The 27,668-nt window shown below is 38.4% G+C and overlaps 1 protein-coding gene across 8 annotated transcripts in view; it reads left to right on the forward strand.

Annotated features, from left to right (window-relative positions):
* Positions 1-27,668, forward strand: part of ARPP21 (cAMP regulated phosphoprotein 21) — a 146,967-nt gene that overhangs the window by 38,505 nt on the left and 80,794 nt on the right. For 7 of the 8 annotated variants that reach the window (XM_053669530.1, XM_053669525.1, XM_053669524.1 and 4 more), the window contains exons 2-10: positions 3,393-3,567; positions 5,338-5,504; positions 6,459-6,500; positions 7,257-7,346; positions 11,263-11,407; positions 12,844-12,922; positions 13,571-13,630; positions 14,346-14,486; positions 26,176-26,284. In XM_053669530.1, coding sequence (XP_053525505.1) covers positions 5,376-5,504; positions 6,459-6,500; positions 7,257-7,346; positions 11,263-11,407; positions 12,844-12,922; positions 13,571-13,630; positions 14,346-14,486; positions 26,176-26,284 — 795 coding nt within the window. In that variant the 5' untranslated portion in view covers positions 3,393-3,567; positions 5,338-5,375. The remainder of the gene's footprint in view (positions 1-3,392; positions 3,568-5,337; positions 5,505-6,458; positions 6,501-7,256; positions 7,347-11,262; positions 11,408-12,843; positions 12,923-13,570; positions 13,631-14,345; positions 14,487-26,175; positions 26,285-27,668) is intronic. The other variant, XM_037148353.2, reaches the window with a different exon arrangement.

Raw genomic sequence — 27,668 nt, forward strand, 5'->3', positions numbered from 1 at the left:
ATTAATAGAATAACTTTTTTGAGAATAGGATAGATCTTTTGGTTTACAAGCCATTGTAGGTCTTAAATATCATATGTAGCAAACTGAAAAATCACTAATATCACTGCAATTTGCAAGTGATTTACATTTGCAGAACTGTGACAAGCTCAAAAAAAAGGAACAGTGCATATGGAAGAAACATTTCAATCATTCAAATAAGTAAATCTCGGTTCTACTGCTTCTTTTCCTTTTGAAGTTTTTTATTGTTGTTCAGTTACAGTTGTCCCCATTTTCCCCCCATTGCTCTCCTCTGACCTACCCACCCCACTTCCCACCTTCAATCCCCCCCCAGCCCTGTGTCTCTGTCCATGGGTCCTTCATACATGTTCCTTAACTTGACCCTGTCCCTTCTTTCCCCCACTTTTTTATCACAAAGTACCTACACTGATTTGGGATAAGATGAGTCATCCTGTGTTAATTTTTATTAAAAAGATTGTGAGGAAAGTGACCAGTGAAGTGACCCTCCCATCTTGCTGATAGAATTCAACTTTAATTTCCCATTGCACCTGTCCCCTGATAATGAAATTATTGTTGGGATATGAATCAAGTTTGATCTTTCTTTCTCTGCATAACAGCTCAGTGATTCATATATGTAACACACACACACAATTAGGACACAGCTATTTTCTCGGTGGTGACAAAGGGTGGAATGTTGGGTATTTTGCACTGTACCTTCTTTCTCTCTTTCTCATCCCCACCATCCCATAATCACTACCCTTTTCAACTGAAAAGTCAGATGAAGAAAAAGAAACAGCACAAATATAAGGGGAAAAGCCAATTATTTTACTTATTTTCCTCATTGGAAATAGCTGAGAGCACTGTTAACCATTTCCTACGGCTTGTTTTGCAAGTGATTAACTAACTGCCTTTACTAAATTCTATCCTCTAAAGTCAGTGATTTTCAACTGGTGGGCTGCGAGAATTTTTAAAACATGTACTGCCCGACTACTTAGTCAGGGGTATTGACCTCTTTTCCCTTATCCTGTCAAATAAAAAAATTACAATAGCTAACACAACAATAAAGAGCCAGTGTAAATGAATCCAAATTATACATATTTTTGTCAGGTTAACAAAAAGCATATTTTTTTTGTTGTGCTGCAGAATTTTAGGAATTAGTTGATGTGTGCCAAGAGATGAAAACAGTTGAAAATCGCTGCTCAGGATTCTGATGAAAATGTTTTCATTGAAAGAACTGCAGTAACATATTTCGTGTGTTTGAATTGAGTCTCCTCTTTCTCCCTCCATCCCTCCAGCTATAACAATGGCCACTTGTCCAGGATGTCTATTAGCTAAAAGTTGGATTAAAGATATTTTTTAGAATAGTTTCCTTCTTTGTGACAATGGGAGCAATTGGAACAGATTAAGATTAAACGGCATTGGAAGAGCTGGGTTAGTTTGATGAACAGAAAGCTAGAGTAGAGTTGATTTCCTGGCACTGTTTCCCTAGCAAAGAGAACAATTTTAATCAGTGACAAAAATATTTGGGATCCATATGTTTCTCTCTGCTCATTCCCATATGCCCGTATTCGCTTTTATCTTGGTAGATGATGACTTTATGATTCAGGCATGCAAGAATAATACCTCGCTGGCTTCAGAGCTCAGTGCTATTTCAAAACATGTCCTGGTAATTACGCACACACATATATCCAGGCTGTTCACGCTTTGAGTTGGTTGAGTGGATATCAGTTTGTTCTTTCTCTTTCTCCATGGGAAGAAATATATCTTGCATCCACCTACAGGGGCTGGAATAATGCGACTAGGTTTAGATTTGAAAACTGTGTTGACATCCGCCTCTTGGATTAAAGGCCACTGTACAAATATGAGGATCAAGGAAAGGAGGCAAAAGGGTTGTGATGACCATTGACAACTTCATTTCCTTTGGGAAAAGGAAACGGAATTCAAAAAGCATTTGGTCATTCCATCCATTACTGGTGCCTACTCTAAGACATGTTAGATAATGGCTGGTTACTTAAGTAGATTCTGATTTTAAGCTGTGTTGACTTCTATTTCATATCGAGTGTTAGTCATAGTAGTTATGGTGAAACTGGTCAAAGTAGGAAAATTAAAATTACTGTCAATGAACCGTTTTTGTTCTAAATACATATTTGCTTATCTCTCAATGAGCTATATACTTTTTAACAACAAAAGAAACATATTTCAAAGACAAATTGTCCATTTGAATAAAACGTGGATAAAGCTGGAAGTGACTGACTGTCTAAGCGATTGCATTTTTAAAAGTTGTTTTTCTCTCCCACAACAAATGGCGTTGTAACCCAATAGGCTGTTAACATAGCCACAGTGAAATCCTGTGAGGACCAGCTGTGCTCATTTAAACTTGGGAGGGGGCAACGAGGAGGAGGCAGAGAGGGTTTCTGAACTTCAGACTGCATAACTGAGATGCATTTATTGTTTTCAGAGATGGGTACATGATGGAAGAGGCGTGTGTGCCGTTGGAGTTAGCAGGTGTGCAGCAGAGCAGAATTGCAGCGAAAGGAGACGGATGCAGCTTGGTTTTGGCAAATGCTATTAGTGATCCATCTCTGTGTTTGCATTCAAGCTGTCTTTGCCACTGCTCCTGTAGGAGTGGTGAGAAAAAGAAAGTACACATTATAGCATGAATTGTTTTCAACAAGCTTGAAGTTTGCAAATCTGTTGAATCCCTCTGACAGCGTGTCTTTGCTGTCAAACAGAATGCCCAGCTGGTGGTGGCAATCCTGCTGGGGAGGGAGGGGTTCAGAGAGACTTGTGTTCACCCTGCAACAAGAACATTAGGGATGCTTCCTCCCAACCTGTAAGTGGAGAGGAAAGAGCTGTCAGACATGCCGATTAGAACCTGCTCTGTTTTACTTTACAGATAATGCCTCATTAAATCGAAATCTTTACATATGCTTCATTAGGATCACTTTCGTAAAGAAAGGAGTCAGAAACAACATTAAGGTGTATTATATGAATCTATAAGGAAGACAAAGGCTTTAGTTTAAAAAAGAGGCAAGACTTTTGCTCATAGGTGATCCAGATTCTCATTGAGGCAAACACACAAGCTCTTTTTTTTTTTAAATATAAAGTGAGAGATTTCACTAAAAAAGGTTAAAATTGAAGTGAGTAATCTTCAGTGCATAATGCAATTGTTAATTTTAGCTCCTTGCGTGGGTGCCGTTCTGACTTGAACAGCCGGCTGCAGCCTTCATTAGAGAAGAAGCAGGCAGCTTGAGACAGGTGGAGCTGGATCAAGCTGTGAACGTGATTTTGCTGGAAGCTGGTCATTAGTGTTAGAAACCTGGTCTTATTTCTTTCGTCCTTCACCCTACCATGATTATTGCAGTTCTTACTATTGACATTTCATCTTTTTTCAGGTTGACGATGTGTCAAACTGTGTAAGGGAATCGCATGGACATGGGCATTCCGAACTGTTAATGGGGACATGGGACTCCAGTTACCTCTGATCACTTGTGTGGATTTTCCCGGTGTAGAACGACAGAAGCTGCTTAGTGAGTCGCCAAGACCTACAGCAGGGATTCTGCATAAAAGGTAAAAAGTCTTGTTGCCTGGCAGTCATCTCATCTGTATTTTTTATTGTTATATAAATGTGCCTGTTTGCATAGAGCAGTTCATTAGATGTAAACAAAACAGACAGGGTCTGTATTAGAGACTCAGCTGGCTTCTCATTTGTACAATTGAACTCAACATGTTCATTCCATTTTCCATTTTAAATCTGGTCGCGATCTGTTTTTTATTGAAATGCTCTGAAAAAAAGTTTTGGGCAACAGAAGTCCCGTCTCCTCCCTCTCGTACATTGAGAAACACGCTGTTTGCTATTGGCAAACAGAACTTTTTATTTTGTTTAACTACATACATACCCAATTTCACGGGAAGAAGAGAAAGATGTCAAAATACGCTGGATGGAACCGCCTAAAACCTCCCCAAACCTAAAGCATTGCTCATTAGTCACTCACAGACTCAAACTACCATCCTTTAAGAAAACTTTTCCATTTTCATTCCCACAATCCTTTGCCAAACGAGCCTTTTAAAGATATCATTAGATAGATACCATCTGTCCTGTCACGGTGGATCTTAGGAAATTTGCAATAGAAATTGCCGTGTTTTAGCTTTTTCTCATATTTCCTATATCCTGTTGTAAATGAAGATACTGAATTAGCAAATGGTAATTAAACACTCCCAAAGGGACATTTCAAAACACTGATTTGTCCAATAATAATTACCCTTGTAATGACTGGGAACAGAGCAGTCGCTACTTGGGAATTTTGTGAAAAAATAAATAAATAAATAAATAAAACAAAACAAAACCCTGACTTTCTAGGCTACAATGTTTTTGTCTCTCTTTTTCTTTTTCCTTCCTTCCCCTATTTTTCTTCCTTCCTTCCTTCCTTTCTTTCTTTCCTTCCTTCCCTCCCTTTTCCCTCACATTTTAAAAAAAGACACTGAGGAGAAAGTAAATGCTAAATTATTCATGAGCCCCATTTGACAGCCTATCAGGAGGGAAAGTGTCAGGGGTTGGAGAAAAATGAATAAATAACAAACAAGCTTGAACTCTGAAAGCCATCCCTCATGTCTGTGCAATAGTGCGTTGTGAGCCCAGAGTAGCTCAGTTCGGTGGGATAACTTCCTCGGAGCTGCTGCCAGAGACTTGCTTCCAGAGATCCCTGCAGTAGCAGCTTGGGAGAGGGCTTCGGCTTCGAATGAGGTTGCTGTCCGTTTGCAGGCTGAAAGCCTTGGCTCTGAAAGGTTTATTGCCCAACTCAGAGCCTGTATTTATACTGGATTATTACCCCTTCGATTAATTTTTTGCCCCTTGTAGTGTGCATTGTGTTCCTCATACCTAGAAAAGTGTGTCTATGGTTAAAACTGGTGGATGATTTTTGAGTTGTCCTAAAGCTGCTACAGAACACCAGTACCACCTCTTGACTCAGCCGTGCAGGGGCCATCTGTTCAAGAGTTGGGGAAATACTCTTTTTCTTTTCCTGCTACGTTGTAGTGCGGCCCAGGGACTGTTAGATGTGTGCATGTATCTTCGTTTACTTGTTTACCCATGTTGATAGCAAGGTGTGTTCACAAGTGTCTGTATTTATGGGGGTGTGGAGAGGGCGACCGAATCTGCCTCTCGTGCTTGCCTTGACTACTTGATGTGATCTCGTTTTATTCTCCTTTTGTATAAAATTAACAGAGATGCCCAGGCTGCTCATTTGAATTTGATGTAAGGGGAGAAATGCAACATCTCAAAAATCATGGTAAATACTTCACCTGGCTCTAACTTTGCTTTCTGACATTGTGACCTTGCAGGGCATCAAACCTTGCTATTTTAATTTGCGTCTGAAAGAATGTCTGAGCCAGGGGACCCGAACCAGGCCATAGTGGAGGAAGGCGGGACTGAGCAAGAAAGGGCCACTCCAGAGAATGGCATTGTTAAGTCAGAGAGTCTGGATGAAGAAGAGAAGCTGGAACTGCAGGTAAGCCCGGGGAAAAAACTATTTCTCAGACCACTGCATGCGGTTCCTTCTTTTCATTGTGAAGCTACTCTGAAGGTGTATTTAAGAAAAAAAAACAGTTCGACTAGTAAAATGAATAGGAAATCTGTAAAGGTAATCCTTTTTTTCTGACTAAATTGTGCTTAAAAATGCCCTTTGAAATGAAAAATTATCCAAAGAACATACTTAATGACTAAATTTGCACACAGCTTCTCCATACTAATTTCTAGGCCACCTCAAGGGGTTTGTGGAAGGCTTTTCCCAAGGCAGCCATAGGTGAGCTGAGTTTTAAAAATGGATTTGCTATTCCAGGGGAAGGTGAAGACTCCTCTCATGACAGACTAGAAAAAGTCAAAGATGTAAACTCTGTAGATCTTCCTAGGCAGGCTAAGGTTTGATTCTTACTGGAAAACAAACTAAGCCCTAGAATTCTCAACCAGAGATGGAGAGAGAGAAACAGAGAGAGAGAAAACTACAAGGAGGAGGGGGGAGATTGGACGTGAGGGTGATTGACAATACTGGAAAAGTGGCATGATTAAATACATCATGCGTTATGTGGTGGGGGGGGAGATTTAGTAGAGGAAAAGCAAAGCGTAGTTGCAAATAGCTTGTATGGATTTTCTTTGAACCAAACTACAAAAATGTTAACTCTTTTTTATAGACTAGTAAGCAAAGGCAGATAACCACACAATGGCCTTCAAGGTTGGCTTTTCTTCTCTCTAATAGCTTCTAAAGGAGAGAAGGCTACAAGTTCAATGGTCATTTGGGGGAACAAGGAAGGGAGAGTCCTCCCAGTACTTAGAATGGCTTTGTTGCTGTTACTGTTGATTTCCCTGCTATAGTGACACATTTTGCCTCTCTTTCTCCTCTTCTTTCTCTGGTTGTTATTTACTGTTTGTTTGTTTTGTTTTGCTTTGTTTTATTTCTAACATACAGAGGCGACTGGCGGCTCAGAACCAAGAGAGAAGAAAGTCAAAGGTAGGGTTCTAGAGGGTCTATGTAGACCTGGTATCATGGACATCAATTGCATGTTTCACAATCTGAGTTCAAGGATTTGCCAACAATTCAGAGGTCTCTGTGGAGCTACTGTGCTGGATTTGGGCTGTACTGGTGCTCTCTGCTTTTAATGGGGTTGTGTTCACCTCTGCCTACCCTTCTCCTGCTGAATGCTTTTTCACAGGAGCATTTGGGTTCGCAAATCTGCAAACGTCCGGGTGTCATCCGCAGCCACACGTGCAGATTTGTCAGTGCTTTACAAAACGAACAGCTGCTTGTTTTGTTTTCACTGTAAGCTAAATCTGGGGTGAATGTTTGTCTCCCAATTGATTTCGGCTTTGAGGTAAACAGAGGCTGGTGTTCCGGACACGTTATCATCCGTTTTAAGCATCTTCTCAGTTAAGTCGCTTCCAAGCTTCATTTTAGCAGACATTATTTTCTGCCACCTTTTCCTTCTGGCATTTTCGTGAAACGGCAGCAGCCCGACACGGTGGGCACGATTTGCTGAAAGCATTCCTCAGATCCATCCACTCACACCCGCCTCAGCTTTGTCCCCATCAACACGGGGACCCGATGCTTTGAGCCAATGTAGTCAGCCCTGAGCGGCTCATCTGAAGCTCAGTTTTCAGGTCTGATTTGGGGTTGTCAGGTGAAGGTGGAGATGCTATGACGGCCTGAGGATGTTTTCTGTTTGCTTTCTTTATTTTCTTTTCTGCCCCTCTTCTTTCCCCTTCCAAGTCAGGAGCGGGTAAAGGTAAACTGACGCGCAGTCTCGCTGTCTGTGAAGAATCCTCGGCCAGACCCGGAGGGGAGAATCTGCAGGATCAGGTACATCCCCCTGTTACTACCGTTACCTGCATGGAGGGGGACCCGACTGTGTGTGCATGGGTAGTAATCTGGCTTTGGACAGTGCGTTGGGGGAGAGAGAAAAAACGTAACAGGAGAAAGAAATCACTTTCTGCTTTTATCCCCTGCTTATGAGACATGCTAAACTAGTATCGCAGTTTGTCACAGAGTATTACGTTTGCTTTTTTTCCAGACCCTCTGAAAACTGCAAATGGAAAGGAATTCAAAAGAATTTAGATTAAAGTCTAAAAAGTAAGCCCGGTAGTGCTGAATTCCCTCAAAGGCTCTCTGTTGATAAGACTGAACCAAATATAGCCCTAAATGCCCTTCCTTATGGAAGATTCTTACCTCTTACCCCCACCCCTGCAAACTACATTTGCCTATAAGAAACATAAGAGTGAAAAAAATGCATCGAGTTTTGCAGAAATACTTCTATGGCCTTTAGTGGAGATGTCTCAATACTGGAAAAATTATTCAGAAATGAATCCGAGCTGAGGGTGAATTTCAGTTAATATTATTAATATGTTGCTGCTTATCCTTAGAGTAATTGTTGCTAACTTACAGCAGGACTATTAGGTTTGAACAATGGAAATTCCAACAAAACCCTTTTGTGACAAAGTGGGAAACTTCACATTATATTTATTTAGGCTTGCCTTTTAGGGCATCATATTAGCTTTTATTAAAATAGTCTTGCTGCTGCTATTTCCCTTATTTTATCAGAGAACGGGAGCAGTCAAGACGAATGCAAAATGATTTATCTGAGCCCAGGGGAGGGAAAATTGATTTAAGATATCATTATTTTTTGTTGGGTCTTGTTTGCTTTTTCTTTTTGTTACTTTAATTGAAATACTCTAAATTCTCCTCATGGTTACAGAGAGCATTGAGAGCACTTTCTTTAAAAGGACCAAAAACAAATCCCTTATAGATTTTGTCCTAAGAGTAATTTTTTTTCCTAGCCTCATTTTCTCAACCTGCCACTCATGTCGTAAGGCATGGACGGGCTACCTTTCCGTAGCCGCCGCTGTCTGTCATCCGCAAGCTTTATTTTCCTTGGGTTCTGAGAAATGTGTGGCTTTTCTTCAGCATTTTATTTGTGCTTCTATTTTTAATGGAGATTGAAAAGAGGGAACCATGTGAAAATCACGGCTCATACTATTCACATGTTGGCTGATGGCTTGTAATGTACTGCATACAATATGTGTTAACTCTGCAGAATGAGAGATTCTGGGAAAGGGAATGCCCCAGTTGTCCCCTACATCAATGCAGGGCAGAGGAGGGGAGCCATTAGGGACATAGTCTGATTTTGAGCCCATTTGGCAAGGTACCAGGAGGAACTTTTTAAAGAGGTCATCTGTATCATAGTGCCCATCCTGGACTTAAGTCTAGTTTCTCCATACCATTGGTGCAGAGAAATAAGATGCAAACGGTGCTTTGCTCCTGCTGGTTCCAAGCTCAGTAACCAAGATTGGCTTTGTAGGAGAGAATCAGAGCTTGCAAGCTTTTCTCTGGACTGGCTGAGGGGTGGTGGGAGCAGGGGGCTGCTACAAAATACCCAGACACACGTATAAGCAAGTGGCCATGCTAGTCTTTTAGAGAATAAAGAAGCAGACCTTCGAGCTCATATGCAATGCCTTCATTAGCTACCACTGGCACTTACAAAGTGTGGGATCTGGATCCCAGGGTGTGAGTATGGTGTGCGGATTGTATTGCTTCCCTAACGTTTGTATATTCCCAGTATTTGGAAAACTGCCTTCATTTTCCTGTGTGGGAAAAACTCTTGCTACCTGTATTACTTGATCTCAGACCCATAGTTGATGGTTCAGTCCGTCCTTAAGTTAAAGGAGTTTTGCTTTTCTAATGTTATAACTCTTTATCTATCAGTGTACTGCTGCAACTTGAATCATTCTTTAACTGTTGTTGGACATAAACTTATCCTGTACCACTGTATTTATTAACACTTGTATTTTATTATTGAGCATATCAATAAAAATATTAAAAAATAACAGATTGTTTTTTACCAACTTTATAGCACTTTTGTGTGTTCTTTCAACACCATGATGTATATTTATGTATAGAACAGAGAGGTATTTTTCTGGGCGTAATCTGGTTCCACACATAGCCTGAGTTTGTCCATTTTTTTTGTAAATGATGTTCATTAGCCTCTGTTCTTACATTCATGTTTCCAGGCCTCTTTGGTTTTAAATGTAAACTTACGGAGGCTGGATGGTTCAACTGGTTTTGAAGAAGCAATGAGACCACTTTCATGGACTGGGACCCTCAGTGTCCCCACCTGATCAAATATCAGATTGGTTCCTCCCTGCCCCACCCTTTCTTCGGAACCAGAAATGTTCCGGCTGTTTGCTTAGCAAGTAGAAACAAATCAGAACCCCAAAACCTGCCTAGAGCTTTGTGGGCTAAGACATTTCTGTCCCAAATCAAGTGACAAGACCCTGTAATCAAATTACATTCAGCATTACATATTTTGTATATGTTCATCCCCAGGATAAATGTGTTAAATATCAGGACATCAACTAAAAAATATGTGTCATGAGAAAGCATTTTGTTTCATCTTGTATAGCGTGTCTTTCCAACCATGCTGACTTTTCATGCCAGCCATGAATTCACAATAGAGCCCCTCCCACAGAAGAAATGTGGCTTTGAAGGACTTTGATGTTCTGCTTGTTAGATTAGACAAGTTAACCAAGAGCCACTAAGAATCCCAAATTGGCTGTAACTCGAGGATGTACAGGCATCAGTATAGTCACATGTAGATGAGCACCAGTTTAGTTTTCAGTGAAAAACACTGTTAGTCATTGGGAATATTCTTCTCCCTGACGTCATGCATTTTAATGTCACTGGTGGCAAACAGCTTTCCCATCAAATGATCTCTTACATAAGAACATGTGGGCTCCCTGCTGGCTAAGTTGTCATAATTTTAATCATAGCACAGGTTTTTCATAAAACTGAAAAACATAATTTGGTTCATTCTTCTTCAAAACAGTGGACATACTATCAACCAAATGACTGATATATGATTTAATACAAAATGACTCAATTTTAGTACAAAATGAATAAATATAAAAGTGCATTCAGCCCAAACACTGTAAGTGGTCCATCATGCCAAGTATCAGTCTAAGAGAATCTTACATTTTGTAAAACATTGACTGATACTAAAATTAAAATAATCTTAAATATTTATATATAATTGACAAGAAATGTTCTATTCTCTATGCTTTCTAAAAGGCAATGCTTATTGTACAATATATTATGATGATTTATTAAGGGCATTTGTAAATAGCATATGACAATAATTCATCCCTAAGATTCCTGCAATTATATAGTTTGATTTTTCTTAGTAGTAAAAATCACTGCTGATACAGTTCTAACGTAGACTTTTTATTGTAAATTGGCTCTTAGAGCTTTTATTTATGTCTGTTCTATCTGTAATTGTGACTCGTAACATCTGTCTGTTTGTATTTGTGCCAATTTATTCTGACAAGAAATTATAGGAAAGAGCTGTCGAAACCTCTCTTTCTTTGAGAGATGACACCGGCTGTATTGCAAGCTTTACTGGTAAAGAATTTGCTCCTAAGTGATTAAAATAAACCTGTAGAGAAAATAAGAGCTGTGATCTACAGGAGAGTAACTTGCTTAAGGTTAGCAACCATGAGGCAAAGTTTTAGTACTAGATGTTTCTCATGACCTCCCATTGGCTTCTGAACTTGAATTCACCGTAAAGGGCAATTATTTTTTTTCTGACAGGTTTTTTACCATTTAAGAGAAAAGAAAATCTGCACCTGGTTTCCATTTTACTGTACTTAATAACCTCTATGCAAAATGGAAACCAGACAGAAATGATTAAATCCGGCCCTAAATTATTATATTTTTTCCCCAACAGGAATCAATTCATTTACAGCTTTCCAGTTTTCCCAGCCTGCAAGAGGATGATAAATCTAGAAAAGATGACACTGAAAGAGAAAAAGAAAAGGATAAAAACAAAGATAAATCCTCTGAAAAACCCAAGATCAGAATGTTATCAAAAGGTGAATGTACAAATGTTTCCTTAACGTACTCAGTTGGGACACATGAAGAGGCACAGAATAGATTCTAGGTTTTATGTGCCATTCACCTCTCACCAAACTTTGCACTTAACTTTGTGTGTACGTGTGTGTAAAAGATGTGAACTTGATTTTTCCCCCATTCATGGTGTCATTATTTGTGTAGCCAGAAAGGTTATTTCTTAGGATCCCATATTCTTCTGGATTTTCATTTGGGTCTCCTAGTTTCAAAGATAAGTTTGTACAAGCCATGAATATAAATCTGCTCTTGTTTCAGCTTTATTAGTCCCATTAATTTGGATCCCAAATTAATCCATGATAGCCAGTTTTGCACCTTAACAGTCACGTTTATCTTAAAGGACAAGTAGAGCATTAACAGTTCTCCATCCATAAGTGATGTCCTCCCCAAAGCACAGGTGCATGTGTCAATGGCAATGAGAATGCACAACATTTTACCTGGTGCAGGTGAATTTGGTCTGTGCAATCCATATACTGCCACATAATATCTCACTTAAAATATATAGAGTTCTACCTCAATAAAGTGTTCCCCAAACGCCATTCCTTCTAAACCTGCAAACCTACTTTCTGGACTTCTCAAATAGTTGCCATATGTAGAATTGCACAAAACTAAAAGAAAAACAAGAAAGCAAAAGTAAAAACAAAACTAAGTTGACACAAAGGATGCCATGAATGAATGGCTTTGCAGTATACTTTCTTTTCAATAACTAAGAAAGAATAGGGCATTGGATCAGCTGAGGAATGATGCCTGCTTCCAACATTATGCTCTATAATGGCATATCTGCTTAGAATACTTGTCTTTGCTGCTGAATGTCTAAAACCCAAGATGTGCACAGAGTAAGAGGTACAGGTTCCTAAAATGGCTTTAGAAATTAGGCTTTAGCTAGTATCAGAAGATTCTGAAAGACTTGGAGATACTGGGTATCCTCCTGTATTTTGTGCTGATTCATATTTATTCTTAGAGCTTTCATTTTTTGCCTCCTCTGTTTTAAGAGTGAGAGGGTTCCATGGGATCTCACACTCCTGAAAACTCTCTCTGTGGGCTGAGATTACCCACCACATGGAGGTCGTGCCCTTGCTGATTTCAAGTACGAAATGAACCGGTGATATTTGACTCCACCCACCACCCACCCAGACTGAGCCTACTTCCCCTCCCCATTCCTGTGGCTGCAAGGTCTTCTGTACTCAGGATCTATTGGGTGTTCTCAATCCCTGAATCTAATTTTCATTCTGACAATGCACTGCCAGATTGCTCGTTTCAAAATATGTATCTTTCATACAAATAGCTTCACCTAAAATTTACCTGAGCAGGAGGGAAACGGGGAAGGTTGGGACAAACTTTTTGACTCCCCCTCCCACCACCACCATCATTCCTGACAATGTGATTGTGCTGTTTGTTTCAGATTGCAGCCAGGAATACACGGATTCCACAGGCATAGACTTGCATGAGTTTCTGATTAACACATTAAAGAATAATTCCAGGTAACTCTTAAACAAATCTCTTATTTTTAGAAGAGTCAAATGGAATTTTACCATCAGGGTCAAATAATCCAAATACTTCTAAGGAAGTAGTAGTAAAGTTCTGACACCTTTTCTGATGTCTCAAACTACCTCTTGTATTTTCTCTTTTCTGTTAATAGTTTGTATGTGCACTATTGGTAGGTAGTCTTAATGCCCGGGTGAATAAATCATAGTTTACAAATTCTGCTTTCCTGGTCACAAAGATATACTGATTAATGGGGAAAATAGGGGAGAAAGTCAGTATCAAATAAACCAATTATACTTCAATGCAGTTATATAACCATCTATTTGGGTCTTGCTTTGTTTTAGCTTCCAGTTAATTTTAAATATACAATTTATTTGATGTGTTTTATGGGCATAATACCTTGCATAGCCTAACTAATATTAAAACTGTAAAAGTTTTAATGTTACAAAATACTTAATCAATGAGATGAGAAATCATTTTATATAGAATGATATGTATTGGACAACATATTCCACAGAAGGGTTAGATGCAGGTTTGGAACCACATGCATTAAAGCAGCCTGTTCACACATCCAGATAAACTTTTCAGGTCTTTGGCAATGGAAAGTACATAAAAATCTTTTCGTTTTCATATTTGTTTTGCAGGGACAGGATGATACTCTTGAAAATGGAGCAGGAAATTATCGATTTCATTGGTGACAACAAGTATGTTGAATTGCAATGCTGGTTAATTTACGGGGTGTATCTTAGTTTGGTATTTAGATTTAATTATTCATTCTGGACATATCTGAGGATAGATAAAGCATTGTTTAGTATCTTTGATGATTGGCTACATGGCGATTTTATCGGAGTTAGGAAGTACAAGCTGATGGGAATCGTTGCTTGGACCGTGTGAACTCCTGCCTGTTAAATTCCTGACAAAGTGGCTGTAAACAGGGGGCCACTGATTAGCATAGAGCTGCTTTAACAAGAAGCGACCCTTTTCATTTATATTATAGTTTTTTAATGGGCTCCAGCTGGCTGCAGTCAGTTATGCCTGGAAATGATTGTGCTGCCGTCAGTGTAAGCCGTGTAATGACACATCTCCAGATAGGCATCTGCAGTCCTATTATGTCACATCATTTGTCCTGTGCCTGGCTCCGTTGATCAGGTGTCATGGACTAAAATAGAACGCTCTCCAACAGACAGCCCATGCCCTCTGGTGAGAAAAATGTGCCCCACTGAAACAAAGATATTTGTTGTCACTTAATCGATAAGTGTACAGTAAGTGGAAAATTTGTCTCACAATGGGAACATCAATTGATGCCAGGGATGAAGTGGTTTGGGTGAAAGAGAAGTGGTTTTGTGTGTGTGCCTGTGCAATGTCCTTCGGGCCAGAAACAAGAATTCTGATTCCACTTTTCTGGGTGCTCTCTTTTAGTAACCATTATAAAAAGTTCCCCCAGATGTCATCCTATCAGAGGATGCTCGTCCACCGCGTGGCGGCTTACTTTGGGTTGGACCACAATGTGGATCAGACAGGGAAGTCTGTCATCATCAACAAGACCAGCAGCACAAGAATGTAAGCCCCATGTCTGCACCTGTTTGGCATTTTCTTTTTCTCTTACAGATTCATTTGTAAAGCACACTGTATAAAATTCCAAGCATATGGCATTTAAAATGCGCAGTGTGATTTATCGCTTGTCCTTATCAGCGGTAGAGTGGCATTTATCTGTAGAAGATTGTCTGAGGACCAGGCAAGTTTCTAAAATTCAGGCAGTAAAGTGGATTTATTCTCTGATCTTTAACATAGCTCCTGAAACATATTTCTTTTTTTTTCCATCAGCACTCCATGTGATTGTAAACAAATCCATGGGACATTTTATGTCAAAATATAACCCAAGTTAAAAATGGCAGACGTTTTAAAACAACAATGACATATGCAGAATAGTTGTCTTTTTCTTTCTTCTGCTGGTTTGTAGACTTCTGTCTTATTGTAGCTTCTAAAGTAGCAAAAATCCCACCTCTAAGACCCAAATCTTTACTTACTACCTGTGTGACCCGAAACAAGGCATTTAAAAACCTGCCTTCCCAGTTTTCTTCACTTGTAAAATGAGAGTTTTGAACTGGATGATATCTAAGCTCTAGGTCTACAAGGAAGATAGTGGGTTTTGGTACTTAAAAAAATTGTTTGCTTCCATCTTAATACCTTTCTATGGTCCCACTGGGTCATCAAAAAGCATGAAATGAGTAGTTACTTGCCCTGGAAATTTGGGGATGTCTTTCTTGATCCCAGGTATCTTTTGAATACAGAAAAAGCCACTTTTATAAGCAAAATACATATTAAATAGAAAAAAACTATCTTAAGCCTTCTCTTAAAACATTTGCATGTTATAATTTTGTTGTTTTATAGTGTGCTTGGTACCTTGTGTAAATTGCAGTTTTTAAGAATGCTATGTCCTTGAAGTGAACTTTCATGTCAAGCTAAGGAGCATGGTTAAAACACTTCATTTTCTGCTCATCAGATGTTGGGATATGGTTAGAGATGGTGATGAGGCGCTCTCTCTACTCAAGGCCCAGTCTGTGTGCAGCAGAACTAGAGAGACAGTCAGAGCGCAGACCTGGGGGATCTGGGATGGAGCTGGGCTGTTATCTCAGGGACAATGAGCACTGCTGTTCTCTGGGCCTCAGATTACTTATTTATCCTCAGGGGAGTTTGAAGTGGATCCTGGTTAAGAGCCCTCGAAGCCTCAGAATCATTGGGTCTTGTGGTCATTTTCTACTTTACTGGCAGAACACATTATAAAATTTATCAGCTGCCCATTTTCTCTGATAGTTGGCACGTGCACTTCCTATTTTGAACACTAATAAAAATGAAAAGCCACTGTCCTTTAATTCATCTTTCCTCTCCATCACATAGTCCTAGTGATCGCTATTGTCATTTTTGATTCTCCATTCTGGGTTTTCTATGACTTTTTGGATTCCACAAGGCAGGGAATGACACATTGATGGTGAAATAGGCAAGCAATTAACTATTTTATTTTAATTTGTCTATCTCCTCTTTCTCTATAAAGCCATAACAGAAAAGCCTATAGGCCAAGTAGACTGGTGCAGTTTCAACTGGAACAGATAATGCATTATTTTTAATGCATACTGATGTTGCAATCCCATAGTCTCGAATGTTGGTACCCATGTTTGACACCTGTTCTCTCGCAGAATTGACTGCTTTCTGGTTAACAATGAATGGAGTTTTTGAGTTCATCTGCCATGTTGTGTTTCCAACCCTTAGTTCAAGTTCCCTTTCCCTCCATATGTTGCCAGAAATAGGTTCCATTCTGTAGCACTTTTAGATGTTTTCTACTGGAATTCTTTGTTCCCTGTCAGGTTGGGTGTCAAAACCAAATGAGCCTCTTGGAAATCTGGGGCAGACATATTAGGGTCTCACTATTTTGGTGCCACAAATGATGTTTATAATATATTTACTCTCTATAATGTTGCTTTGTTTCATATTCAGGATTGAGGCTAAAAATGGGAATAGTGATTTTATTAAAAATATTTACATGCAATAAATATAAAAACCTGTTTTTATATGAGTTTTTCTTCTCTTTGTCTCTCTTTCTGATCTACATTTTCTCTTGTTTATTTTTCTACGCATTTAGCCAGGAGCAGCTCATTGTTCTTTTACTAGATCATTATTTTCAGCTTCCTCTCTTCATCTTCATTCTAGAGAAAGGATTTGTGTTCAGGGAATATCATTTGGAGACTAGAAACCATCTGCTTGAGCTGGCATCGTCCAAAGGGCCAGCATCGGTCCCCTGCAAAGCCTCATGTGCACCTGAGTGTCTTTGCATCTGTCAGAGTAACTGTTGAACCAGTCTCAGATCATTTTCAAGTTAAAAGGTTGTCATCTTGAATATTTTTTCTTTTGTCTTTCACATCTACCCCTGGTCATTGCCTTAAATCCCCTGCTCAAAAAGTACACAGCAAAGAAAGTAAATAACAAATCTACCAAAGGAGACTAGTTACAAGTCCCAAACCCCATGAAACAATAGTGGCCCGAAGGCAGAGGCTTGGGGCAACACCATGAGAGGCCAGTGCTCAAGACTCAACGCCCTGATTGCTGAGATGTGTGGACCTAGGTGTTTACTTGGTGTGATAAGTGGTATTAGTGGCTAAAGTGCTTTGCCTGTCTGTTCTGGAAGGGGTAATTAACTGAGCTGGCTTTTGGATGAATCACAAGAACCATAAAACATGTTCTAGTATAAATGAAGCTTCATGCTAGGTGAAGCAGTTGAGCCCAGGTGACTTTAAGAATCTTGAAGTGGTGGACAATTATTGCAATAAGAGTCAGGATGGTGGATTCTTCCCCTTCTCAGTGAGCAGCAGTACATCAGAATCACTGGATACCTATTCTGCTTTGTTTCCTGATGAGACTAAGGTTTAAAGTAGGAATCTTTGCTCTTTGACCCTTAGGCATTTCAATTCCCAAGGTGGTTGATTGCATTTATTAAAACAAAGAGTAAAAAAACCAAGCTTCCTCCTATCTTTGTTGTATTCCTTTCTTTGGGGCTGGGGATATGAGTAGCACCAGAATAAACTGAGGAACATTCTGATATGGATGCTCACTTAACAATTCTCTGAAGAAGACCAAACACCTCTTGGAAATCCAAGGGTGGCTGGTTGGCATCCTGTTGTTGCTAAATGTGATCAATTTACTGTGTACTTTTTTGAGGGATAGTGTTAGAAATCATCTGCTTGAAGTCAAAGGTCCAGAAACCTAACTCAGAATTGCATTACTCTCAGAAAAACCAATGAAGTTTTATTTACTGAACAACTTTAATCAATATTCAGGCTCAAAGTAAGACTTATCTGTTAGCATAGGTCCAACTCTATCTCATTGCTCTCCAATATTATATTTTCTCATATTATTATTCTCACATACTTCAGAGATGATAAGTTTCTAAGGATGAGAAAGGTTAATCATAGGAATATATTGTTGTATTCCTTTCCCCACTTGAAATTATTTATGAGACTTTGAGTGTCAGATGTGTAAATTATCACTGAATTTTAAAAATGAAACATGTGTGCATGTTTTGTAATGTTAACATGCTTAATATAACATTTTTAAAAGATTTTCCATGGAGTAATGATACTTTTAAATTTTTTATTTATATATCTTACAACATTCTAGGTAGATAAACCCAAACCATTTTACAGGAGTAAAAACTGAATCTCACATCTTCGTCTCTCTTACCTACTCATCTCACAAAGCCCAAGACTGAGACCCGCCTCCCCTGGCGCTCAGCCGTGGCTCTTCTCTTAAGAAAACAAGAGGTAATCTTCAGAGAATCAGTTCTCTGAAGCAATGCCAGAAGCAAAAAGAACCCCCAACACTATTCTTTCGCAAGTACCCATTGGTTTCCTTACAACATCCTAATGTGTATTTAATTACTTTAAAAATTGAACAGAAAACTCAATTCAATGTTTACACTGAGATGGTTGTTAAAACTATGGCAGCAACAGAAGTCCAGAACCACAGAAGCCACTGGATTGGAAACTGTCCTGGCATACTTGGAAGTGAGATAGAACCCATGTTCTTAACACTTGCCAAGCAAAAAGTACTTCTCAGGTGTTCAGCATGGGGCTGTCAACAAAAGAAGTATAGATTATTGAACATGCCCATCTTCTGCTTATAGTTTATTTGAGGATCCAAGGTAATTTTAGTCAGGACTTTATGGGGGGGTGTAAATTGATTATCTGTGTTATATAGTTTGGGACAATTTAGAGAAAGGTTCGCTATATATATATGTATATATATGTATATATATGTGTGTGTGTATGTATATGTATATATATATAAAATAAAATAATATAGGCCATGAAGGAAAATTTAGAAACTATTCAAAACATAAGACTATTTTAATTGTATATAATCCAGTAAACTAGATACAAACCACTTTTAATTGTATATAATCCAGTGACTAGAAGCAAATTCATAGATAAACATATATATAAAACAAATTCATATATGCATATACACACACACACACACACACACACACACTCACATATATATATACATAGTATTGCCCTAAACATACAGTAGTTGTGGAGGGAGCAAGACCACTGTGGCTGGGTTCCTGTGTCTGCAGCTGTGCCTGCTGTAGGCAGCAGGGTGACCCTCAGTTCCTGACAGCATTGTGGCTTCTACATCATGGAATTTGGCAGTCATTTCTGCACTTGTACCTCAAGAAAAGTTTTAGGGCTTCCTTGTAGGTGAGAGCCTGGTTGTATACAATGAATAGCTGGTCTTGTGTCTTACTAATCTTAAAATTTCTGTTAGTGGAGAGGTCATTAGCATATTGCTATGGCTTCAGAAAAGAGGTAATTGAGGCATCAAATAGGTAAAAAAGCTCTGGTTTATTGGTCAAAGGTGCCTGGTTTCCACTTAGTGGTATACAGAAATGCTAGACTGTAATTATTTATATGAATCTTCAAACAATAAATTGGAACCTACCAAGAGAAGCAGATACCTGCCTAATATGCTTTATCTTACAACCAGACTCCTTCCAACTGCTCAGCCCTTCTATGGATCCATCCCACAGCACCCCTGGGCATCACAGCCTCAGACGCCGTAATCTCTACTTCCCAACCTCCTGGCCTTCAAACTGGAAATATGTATTTTAAAAATAGCATTTTTTTATTACATACAAAGATTATCTGTTAACTCTCTATCAATTTGATGGACACTGGTAATTCTGGACCTCCTCAGCAAGTAAAAATATTATATTTGCATATAAGTTGAAATGCAACACTTTTATATACACCATTATAATATATGCGAGCAAAAAGCTTTCACTCCTAAAAAACAACAATTATATTCAGCAATTTTCAAAGAACACGTTACTTTAAGGAAATTGTTACTTGGAACTGGTGAATCAAACTATTATTCGAATATCATAGATTGGTTCTATCCTGGTTAAGGTTAACACTAATGTACAAGTAAATGTTGGTTCAGTGTCCATTGGTGTCCTTTTAGATCTGGACTTCTAAGAAAAATGTGAAAGTGGTAAAAATAGCTTACAACATTTACTGATGCTTTAGTGGTGCCTGGCACTGGGCTTGATACTTTGCCTGCATTACCTGTATCTCATGTAATCCTCCCAAGCCTTTTAAAGTAAGTACTATTACTTTCCACTGTTTACAACAAACCAAACGACACTTGTATCATAGGGATGTTAAGTAACTTGCAGGAAGCCATAGTCAGTAAGCTGCAGAGCTGAAAATGTGCAATAATGTGCGTTTTGAAAAGCCACATTGTGTTTGGCTTGCGTATCAGCATTTATGTGTGAATTGTTTAAAACTTAGTTTAATTATTAAAACCGTTGCTATGTGTTAAATTTGGTGTGCTAGTTCACATCCATTTTATGTAAAGTTGTTGAGTTATGTGCCAAAACGCATGGTGCTTTGTGGGGAGTGGAGCTTCGAGTCATGGGCTGTGTTAATGCTGCTACCATTTAGTGTTTGTATAATACTGAAATGAAAGATTGGACAGCTTAAAGAAAACAAAGTGTCAGTCCTAGCCCTCTTCTTTGTAAATGATTCATTTGTGGAAATTCTCAATTTATAGGCTAACTTGTAGAAGTATGCTGTTTTGTTAAGCTAGGTAGATCCAGCTGGTGTGTATGTCTGTTTGGTATTGTTGCTCGTACTGGGTTCATCACCATTCAGAAATGGCCAAACTCACCAGCAGATAATATATTACTCCAGGTCTTAATTACGTGTGATTTCTTCCTCTTTATCAAATCACATATTTTCTCCTTTTTTTCTTAATGCTCTTATCTTTTTCAGTATCATTATAATTTAGATTGGATACTATCACTAAGTCATTCCTATATCATCATTGGTAAATTCATGTTTCTGGGCATATAGATCAAGAAATACAGAGCAATATTTTTGTGTTTGTTTATTTGATTACTTATATTGGAAAGTCTTAATGTGATAAACCAGGACCAGAAGCAGGGACAGTAATTAATCCTGATATCTTTTAAAGCAGCAATGCAGCAGAAAGACAAAGAATTGGTTTGACAAAATAAAACAGCTAGGTGTTCATTTTAGCTGATCATGAAATAATAGAGGCCATGAAAGGAAACTTAGAAACTATTTAGAATATGAGTACTTTAATTGCCCATAATCCAGTGATTAGATACAAACCACTTTTAAGTTATTGAATTTGTTTCCTATGTTCTAAACTAATAGCTTTTATTAATTTGTTGTTATAAAATACTACATATTTACTGTAGTAATCAGAGATATATTAAAGGTTAGCATTAAAATTTGCCTATTACCCCAGCATCCAGAGACTTCTATTATTGTTGTTGTTGTTATTGTTGTTATTATTATATAATTTCAATAAATATCATGTTATCTATTCTTTTATAAACTGTTTTTCTATGTTAGTACATAGTATTGGATTTCAATTTATAGAGCTGCATATTACATATGGAGCTATTTTAAATTCCTTAACTAATCCACCATGGGTTTCCACTGTTTTGCTGTCTTCATTAATGGAACTGTGTATTAACAACTCATTACTAATTCCTATGGTTTCATTCCTGGAAACAGAATCACTCTTCCAAGGTGGACTGACAGTCTTCCAGGTTCTGAATGCCCATAGCCAGTGCACCAGAGCCGTGGTACCAAGCTGTCTTACAGACCCTTGTGGTCTTTGAGTATTCTGCTTAATTTTGTTGTTGAATAGCCTTATGGTAAAGAAGGGTCAAGGCATTTCCTATTCTAGTTTGTATGTGTCTGTTTATATATGCAGGATGAAGTCAGGATAGGATTAAAAAATGCCAATAAAGGAAGCTTGATAGCACTGACTATATTGGATTTATAAGGGATAGCCTCACTCAAAAGAGACTGAAATTGTATAAAATGACAAAATAATAGTGGAAAGGAAATATCAGCTGCAAATACTTTAATGGAAAGCTTTAAAGTGTTAGGGGAACAATGCCACTTAGATTCCTCTATGTTTGGCTTTAAATATGTTTGGTAGATGTCTTACACTACCCAAATATTTTTTCCTGTTGTACACAGTATAAAATATTTTAAGATATTTATGCATATTGATTGCCACCTTTCAGTTATTCAGTATGAAATTCAAAGACTTTGTATACCTGCATATTTAATAGAATCAAATTCTTCAGTGGTGTGTGTGTGAGGGGAGGGAGCAGGGGAGGATTAAGCGCTTTGGAAGTAATAAACTTGGTCTCCAGAAACTGGCAGAGAAGGTAAACCATTGAGAATACTTCTAGATCCAAAGGGTTTAAAAAATAATTATAAAAATTGCTCATCTATTTTAAGCTTTAAGAGAAAAACATCTACCTAAAATTGGAATTGATTGACTAGGAGAGTTTGATTGCTTTATGCAGTACTTCACTCAGCCACACTGCATCTCAATTCAATAGCTGTCTACTAGGGAACAAGCAGGAGTTAATTCGGACTTTCAAAACGTTCGGTTAGGGCTACCAGCGCCATTCACCATGCACGGACCCTGAATGTCACAGTGCTATGAACTGCGGGAAAAGCTTATGTTACCTTAGAAGAGAAAACTGTTCTCTTTCTCGGCTTTTTGATGATGATATAGAGAAAGCTTGAAATAATACCTCATAGACTAAAATCCACTGGAAGTAAGAAATTTAGACAGCTGTGATGCATGACCATGCAATAAGTCATAAATTCTCATTATCATTAACTTAATAAGGACAACTACATTTTGCAGCCTGGAGGAGTTTTTCTTAGTTATATCCTTATATTGATACATTAAAAATCATTTATTCTCATTTTTTTAAAAAAAAGGTTCATAATATATTACTTTGATTCCATTCATTTTATGGATAAGAAATAATATTTCTATGATACTCAATTACTGAGAAGAAATATTTTTAAATTGTATAATATAATAGTACATAACCAGTCATTTTTCTTTTAATCATACACAATACTTCAACTGTACACTATAGTTTCTATGAGTTTCAACTGCAAATTGCTCTTTAGCTGTAGAGTCATGGATAATGCTCTATGAAAATCAACAGTGGAAGAAGGAGAAGGGGGGAGAAGGTACAGAAAATAAGTAGCATAGACAGTACATAGAAAATAGATGGGGGGGAGGGCAAGAATAGTATGGGAAATATAGAATCTAAAGAACTTGAGACACGTGGTCATAAACTAAAGGGGGGTGGTGGGGGAGGGGTGTACAGGGTGGAGGGGAATGAAGGGGGAATAGAACAACCATAATGGCATAATTAATAAAATATATTAAAAATATTAAAATTAATAATATAAATAAATAAATAAATAAAAGAAAATCAACATGGAGAAATCCTACAAAGGTTTATTCCTTTTAGGAATATGTCAAATGGTTACTTTGAAATCACTGAGAATATTTTTGAAATAATCATGAAGAGGATTAATAATTTGGACCATTAGGTTCTACTGCATGAAAAAAATTAAACAGGATATTTGAAAAGCAGTTATGGATAATGCACTTTGTATAATTTGTATCAGAGTAAGAAATATTCTTGCTCTGTTATTTACACTATTGGTTAACACAAGCTCCTTTGACTGCCCTTTGCTTATGTGATAGAGTATTTTACCTAAGTATGTCCTGGTATGAAAAACAAATAAACCAGCAGTATAAAGGAACACAAGTGAAATTTCAGAATAGTGTTTGAATAGTTCTCTTATAGTTGTAACACTTTAAACTGAGAAATCCCAAAACGAGAAAAGGTAAGATTCTTATTTCTACCTCTAAATTTTAAAAACGTTAATGACATCATTATTTTGGGTCCACTTAAAGCAAAACATAGATTTGATTTTTAAAGATTGCCCTAAGGTTATAAATTTGAACTTATATTCCTACTAATAATCAAACTCTGTCCTATTTTGCTTTATAATTTTAAAGTGTATGACTGCATATCTTATTCAGTGACCCTTTGATCTTCCCTTTAATGACATTAATTTATATACAGCAGTACTAAATTTTTTCTCATTCATACATTGATTCATTTATTTATTTCACCAAATGCCTCCCATACGCCAGGCATGGTTCTAGGCACTAAGGGTTATGTATTTAAGAAAGAACGTTCTTACCAAAATGGCACTTACATTCTAGCTGGAGTTAATGTGCTGAAGCCTCACTCTATATGCTTTCCTTGCTGAAGAAGAGTTGATTTCAAAGCAAATTCACCTTACGATCATAAATTTCCATACCATTTTATTTCTAAAAGAACAGTTACAGACTGCTAACAGCAAACACAAGAAACACATCTATAAATTTAGCAGTGAGAAAATCATTTCATTTACTAGAGTTTATCAGACTACAGAATTGGGGAATATTAGGAGAGACTTAATTAGCATTGGTATAATCACCAGTTGGATTTAAGTTAATGTCCTAATTTCACTGGCTACATAAAAAACAACAACAATGTAACATCTAAGTGTGGATTATAGATGTTGAGATGCTCAGAAAATGCCAGGAGAATCGTTACCACTCACAGTGGTCTTCAACTGTTCATGCTAATATTATAAGACTTCACAGTCAGATAAGTCATTGAAATATACTGTGACTTTGCTGCCCCGAAATAGATTGCATTTTTTCACTGTAGGTGGCTTCTTTGCCATAAAGTTCATGTTTCCTTTGCCCCCTTAGTGTTCTGATTTTAAATGTCATCTTTGCCCTTCCAGATCATTTGTTATATTTTTTTACATTTTGATTTTGGTAGAAAACATTTCCATTGCTCATTGAGATGATGCAGTGCAGGGCATTTGGTTTTTTTCAGTGAGGTGTGAGGGGCTCTGGCTCTCTGCGTGCTTCATCAGCAGAGAGAGACTGACCCGAATGTCTACAAGGATGTGAATGGGCTGTCATCTGTAGCTTAGTGACAAATCTATAAACTTGGAGCCACAGTGATCACTGAGGGATGTTAATTTATCTGTAAAAGAGGCAAAATATATGTGTTCTTCTTGCATCAAAGTTTTATTTTAAGGCTTGAATAAGATAACAGTATCATTTTGTAAATATTATACAAAGTTTTACAAGCTATAACTGGTATTATTCCAGTTTGCTGTTAGTGTCTGTTCATCGCTGTTATTATAAGATATGTATATGTATTTAAGGATGCATCCCACCAATCTTTGAATTATTTGCTTAAATTAATCCATTGTTTTTGAAGTGCTATTTACTCATTTTTGGATCTATAAGGAAACGATGTCATTCCCTTAATCACTGGTCACCCATATTGAACAGCAGATACTGTGAAGTGACTTCCCAATGACTGAATTCATAATGAACCCAGTAGGGACGGAAAACCCACTGAGCCTCAGAAGTAACGCATCAGATATGGCAGAGACACTTTAACGACAGTCATAAATAATGACTGCTCCAAAGCCCAGGACCAATAGCACTTCCTCTGGGGATGAACCGAAGCCTCTGTCATTCACTGAGTCTCTGAGTGAAGGGCGATTGTGGGAAATTAACAAGGAAGTGGAGCCCTTTCCTGTAATAATACAAAATGATTAAAAGGACCTAAAAAAATCAATTGACTGATCAATAGTGTGTAACTGCTTGGAGCATTTTTCCCCATGCTAATCAGTCTTTAAGTTGTTTAAACTAAACATTTCCAGTGTCTCCAATTACTGAGCTGATTTACAAGACTTGGTCAAGGGTGCCAGAGCTTCCTGGAGCCCGATTCCAGGGCAGTCACCCTTGGAGAAAGATGACAGTGACGTGTAAATGGTCCTCTCTCACTGTGGATTAAGAAGGTTCTTTAAAAGGAGGGTATGCTGGGAGATGTTCTCACCTAGTGTCGGCGAATCAGTGTGTTGCTCCCAAGTTCTAAACAGGTATATTTGTTCTAGAATATGGGCGGGGACTTGGTTAATTCAAGAGCAATGGAGGTCCAGACGACTATATAAACGTCTATACATTATAAATGTACAGGCCTTTAAAATATCTTTTTAACTTCAGCCATTGTGAGCAACATGCTGCAAACAGGACTCCAAATTCAAACCGACCAAAGGTATTCTAATAACACGTGTGAAGTGACCTATGACCTACCTGTGTGTATTGCCAGCGATTCTAGTATCAAAACCACATGTAAACTTTTTCTTTAAAGTTGAATGCCACTGTGGGGGAAAAAACAGCACTAAGAAATAACTTTAAACAGGGGGAAAAACTTTTTTATTGATATGTTTTACTTTGCTGGCAGACCAGAGCAAAGGTTTTGTGAACATTTAAAAGATGAAAAAGGTGAAGAATCCCAGAAGCGGTTTATCTTGAAGCGAGATAACTCTAGTATTGATAAAGAAGACAACCAGGTTGGTTCTCAAGTTTGAGAGTGGCTGACGTTGTTTTTGAAGGTGGGCTGACTGATGTTCTTGTCGTCCCTCTGTCGCCCCTTTCTCCCTCTCCCGACTCTCCCCTGCCTCTGGTACCACCGTCCTCTCTCCAACCTCCTTGCCCGCCTTGCCTCCCCCTTTGGCATTCAATGGGGAGCCACAAACCCATGTCCTGGTTGCTTTAGCAATGGCTCTGTGCTGGGCTGCATGGGTGGTGCTTGGCGCAGTTCCTGCTGCATGAGGTGGGGGGTTGGGATGTCACCGGCTCTGAGCTGTTGGGAAAAGCTTTGTCAGTCGCATTTCCAGATGTCTGTGTAACTATGGCAGTCGTTCCACTCCCTACAGCTTTGTCCTTCAGTTGTGCACAAATTGAGCTGGATTATCAAAATGGACCGATGATCACCTGGTGTAGCTGTAAAGAACAAACCTTGTTATGGTGAGGACAGGTGGATTTTGCAACTATCCTACAATAATAAGTCTCCACACAAAAGAATCAAGTTCATGTTTTAGTCTCCCAACCCTTCTCCTTGCCATGTTTTATTGTCCGTGCAAATTGTCTGCTTGTTTTGCATGAACTGTAGCACAACTCTCTCTTTCTGTGTATTTTGCTTGTGATAAAACATAGTGTGCTTGTAGGGTAGCCTGACTCATGGTACCTCGATAAGGGTAGAGGTATTTTGCTGAATTTCTTCTCCACGTGGGGGTGTGGGATCCAGGGCTATTAGGAAGAAAACTGAGTAAATGGCAAAAAAAAACAAGTTTTGCACAAGAATGAGAACAGTAGAAAGTCACAGAGTGCCATTATACTTTGTGTCTCTGACAATCAAAATAGATTTTTTTGAAAATGACTTTGCTTTAAAATTTTTAAGGGCACGATAATAAGCATCTCACTCAAGTTATTATTTTAATTACACTCAGTGAGTCACTGAAAGGCAGTGTGTGCATCTGCGACATATTTTAAAAAAAAAGAAACCTGTTCATCATCGTATCTCATTTCCTCTCACCACCACTGGGCTCCACCGTGGCTCGCGTTGACTCTGAAACATACCGGCGTCGTGTGCTGAGTGGGTGTTTGTTGAATGGACGGATGAACGTGGCTAGGGCCGAGCTTTGGTGAGGAATGGCAAGAGGAAGATGGGAGGGTAGGTGAGGTACAGGACGAGGTTCAGATGGAAGGATGAAGAAGAGGAGTCCTCATGCTGGGTTCTTTGAATTGTTACCTTACATTTCTTGATATTGACCCTGATCAACCAACACATTTCAAATTTAATTCAAGTGCCAGATGCAGTGTCACTGAGTGAATAAAAAGACCAGGATATAGAGCAATAGTGTCCACATCCTCCTTTCCGCTCATCAGTTCTTG

Source organism: Artibeus jamaicensis, unplaced genomic scaffold, assembly GCF_021234435.1.
Source record: "Artibeus jamaicensis isolate MK-2021 breed Jamaican fruit bat unplaced genomic scaffold, CSHL_Jam_final contig_519, whole genome shotgun sequence".
NCBI classification, from domain to species: domain Eukaryota; kingdom Metazoa; phylum Chordata; class Mammalia; order Chiroptera; family Phyllostomidae; genus Artibeus; species Artibeus jamaicensis.